The 3231-nt window shown below is 47.8% G+C and overlaps 1 protein-coding gene across 1 annotated transcript; it reads left to right on the top strand.

The window, feature by feature from the left end:
* The first annotated feature begins 316 nt into the window (after window positions 1-316).
* Window positions 317-2844, top strand: LOC132249185 (olfactory receptor 2B6-like). The gene is made up of 2 exons (XM_059723534.1): window positions 317-350; window positions 1841-2844. Exons 1-2 carry the CDS (start codon window positions 317-319, stop codon window positions 2842-2844), a joined length of 1038 nt encoding a protein of 345 aa, XP_059579517.1.
* Window positions 2845-3231: the final 387 nt, after the last annotated feature.

The raw sequence follows: 3231 nt of genomic DNA, 5'->3' as shown, positions 1-3231 counted from the left end.
GTTTCTGAAAGGAGTCAAGTGAAAACAACGCACTGTGTCCAGTTGTGGGGTTCACGGTAACACTAAACAGCTGATCCAAAAAATATTGTGTCATCTTAAAAGTGAAATACAGGGAGAGGTGTCTACAGTAAAAGCTATGCATTGACGTCATTGTGTGTTTGGGAGACCGTCCCTGGAGCATTCTGCATCTCTTAGCTTAATAGTACAGAGCTGCATTACCAGCCTTCTTGCAAGGGAGGCTCAAAGACTTAATTTCTGGGTGTCGTTCCAGTAAGATTTAGCTTGTCTCATAGGAGGTGGCTCTCACCCTGCTCAAATGCTGACATCTGAACTTGACTGCATTGTAGCAGGTGAGTTGAGATTCCCTTTGATTACCTTTTTGTGCCTGTTTCTGTCTCTGCTGACTCTTGGGACTTCCAGGGCCGGCAGTCTGCACAGATGAGGGGCTCTGTCCTGGCTGGCACTGCTCTCTCTCCACTCCATCTGACTTCCCTGGGACACAGCTCATTGAGGGGCTGAGCCCACAGTTTGTGGTCCTGTGAGTCTAACAAATCCCTAGGTATACGAAGAGTTTGGCATGGCCAGGGTGTGTCCAGAGCAGAACTAAGATCCGTAGTCCTGTCCAGGATTGCTGTGCGAGGCTTTGCTTTGCATTTCTTGCAAGGAGCACCGTGTCTCACCAAGTCTCCTCCATACTGCAGCAAGTGCTCTCGTGTGTGTGCCAGGCACATCTGTAGGGGAACAGCACTGCCATGATCCACTTCAGAAACCAGAGCTATTCTGCTTTTCTGAATCAAAAGTCAGACTTGCTTTGGCAACATGGTCTTAATGTTACTTGAGCCATTCCAGTGATCAGTTGCCTCCTGCTCTTGCCTTTTCCCCTAATGCTCCACAGAAAGCACTGACAGACTCTTCAAAATTAAAGGCAGAAGGATGTGCAATGTACTTTCAGAAACAAGTCACCTTTGTGCCTAGAGTTCAGTCCAGGATATGGGATACTCTCTCATCTCTAGTCTCTTACGGTCAAATTTGGATACCCAAACTCACTCTGAATAGCACCTTCCTCCCCAGAAACTCACAATGAGTTAACTGCATGGAACAATTCAGGATGGCATGGGTGCTCAGTGTGTGAGGGGCCATGGCAATCTGGCACACTCTGTTGTGTGCAGAGAGGAGAGCGAGAAGAGCAATTCACCCCGCCAAAATATCAACTCTACAGAGCTCCCTATGTCCACTCACTGTGGGCCAAAATCTGTCACCCTTCCTTACTTTGGGAAGTGCCACTGCTGGTTAATCACTGCTTCACATATGAGCAAGAAGTAATGTTCCTGAGGAGTGTTTCCTCTCTGGTCATTTGATGGTCTAGAATTAAATTCTCATAGCATGTGCTCTGGGAAGCTAGCACAAGAACAAGATTGTTTAGGATTGACAGAAAAAAACCAAGAGGGAATGCATCCCTTGTTTTTTGTTGTGCTGAATGCAGGTATTGCATTTATAGAGCTAGGTAAAATCTGTGGGTCAGTTCTGATGCACTGGGCATATTATGATTATACTACTCTGTGTAAATTTTTACCACGCTCAGACCTTGGTGTAGTTTCACCTCTGGACTTGTTTCACCACTCAGTTCAACATCCCTGAAGTCCCAGTAGGATATTTGTTTCCTTTTACAGGCAAACCTGCATAGGAGGTCTCTCAAACCACCTACTTAAACCCTGTGTTTCCAACTCAAGAGGTGGCAGATTGAATCTCTACTGCTACTCGTTGTGCAACATTTCCTAACATCAGGGTCAATTCCCATGCTGTCATTCTAACCCACAATTCCTTTTGTCCCTTTCTGCAGGCCTGTGCATATGTCCGTCCACATGTGGCCTACACAATTCTGGGTCTAGCAGGGAGAGCAAGGTGGGAAGGGGGAACCACAGTGTGGTTATAGAGGTTGTTTTGCTGGGACTGTCTAACCAGCAAGAGCTGCAGTGGCTCATCTTGGTGGTGTTTTCCCTGGTCTACGGTGTCACTGTGCTGGGAAACCTCACTATAATCACACTGGCCTCCTTGGACTCTCAACTGCACACCCCTATGTACTTCTTCCTCAGCAACCTGGCCTTCTTGAATATCTGCTATGTCTCTATTGTGGTCCCTAAAATGCTGACTAACATCATAACAGGGAGCAAAAGCATCTCCTACGAGCTGTGTGGAACTCAGGCATTCGTCACTGTGTTCCTGGGCTCTGCTGAATGCTTCATCCTCACAGCGATGGCTTTTGACCGCTATGTAGCCATATGCAACCCCCTGCGCTACAATACTATCATGAACAGGAGAGTGTGCATCAACCTGGCAACAGCTTCATGGGCAACTGGCTTCCTGGCAATGGCCGTTCCTTTACCTTTCTTGTGGCCAGTGCTGTGTGGCCCCAATGTCATCAATCATTCCTTCTGTGAAAGCCCGGCCCTTATCAAGATATCCTGTGAGAATACCTCCTACGCAGAGGGAATATTGTTTATAGGTGGTTTCTTCACCCTCATGGTCCCTCTCTTCCTTGTCCTGGTGTCTTACATTGGCATCATCCAGGCTATACTGAAGATTGGCTCTGCGGCAGGGCGCCAGAAAGCCTTCTCCACGTGCTCCTCTCACATGACTGTGGTGACCATATTCTATGGGACGGGGATGTTCATGTACATGCAGCCCCAGGCACAGCACTCCCCAGACAAGGACAAGGTGGTTTCTGTCTTCTACGCTGTTCTCAACCCCATGCTGAATCCCCTTATCTACAGTCTGCACAACAGGGAGGTGAAGGGAGCCCTGGGCAGAGTGCTGCAAAGGTACAAGGCCTTTGGAAGAATATAGCCTTCCCTTCCATATCTATGCAATGCGGTGTCATGTAAAGGGCATTTAGACACACACAGTATTGTTTGGCCATTTCCAGCTGCCTATAAGCAGGCCAGGGGGAGTCATGAAAGGGCAGATAGCACCTCACAGTGAACTGCCAAAGTCTGTGTGATAACCATGGAAGTCAGTTAAAGAAGTTGACCCCAGCAGGGATCTTGCCCCTTCACTACATGTGAAATTTATCTGTCACAGTGATCTGTGCCTAGTCTGTGACCAGAAGTCACTGTTTATGGGGCTGTAAAGGTTTAGTTTTACAAGGACACACTGCTCTAGTATAGTAGAGGTCACATGGACAAAAAGGAAAGGAAGAGGAGCACCCCTGTCCATACGGGAATGGAAATGGGC

This window comes from Alligator mississippiensis, chromosome 3, assembly GCF_030867095.1.
Source record: "Alligator mississippiensis isolate rAllMis1 chromosome 3, rAllMis1, whole genome shotgun sequence".
In the NCBI taxonomy this organism is placed as follows: domain Eukaryota; kingdom Metazoa; phylum Chordata; order Crocodylia; family Alligatoridae; genus Alligator; species Alligator mississippiensis.
The sequence above is the reverse complement of the archived record's forward strand: the minus strand, read 5'-3'. Positions and strand labels throughout refer to the sequence as shown.

Bases quoted from the DNA above. Each gene is read 5' to 3' on its own strand.
- LOC132249185 (XM_059723534.1), top strand. From the start codon at position 317: ATGCTGACATCTGAACTTGACTGCATTGTAGCAG. The intron at 351-1,840 runs GTGAGTTGAGAT...CCCTTTCTGCAG, and splicing joins ACTTGACTGCATTGTAGCAG to GCCTGTGCATATGTCCGTCC.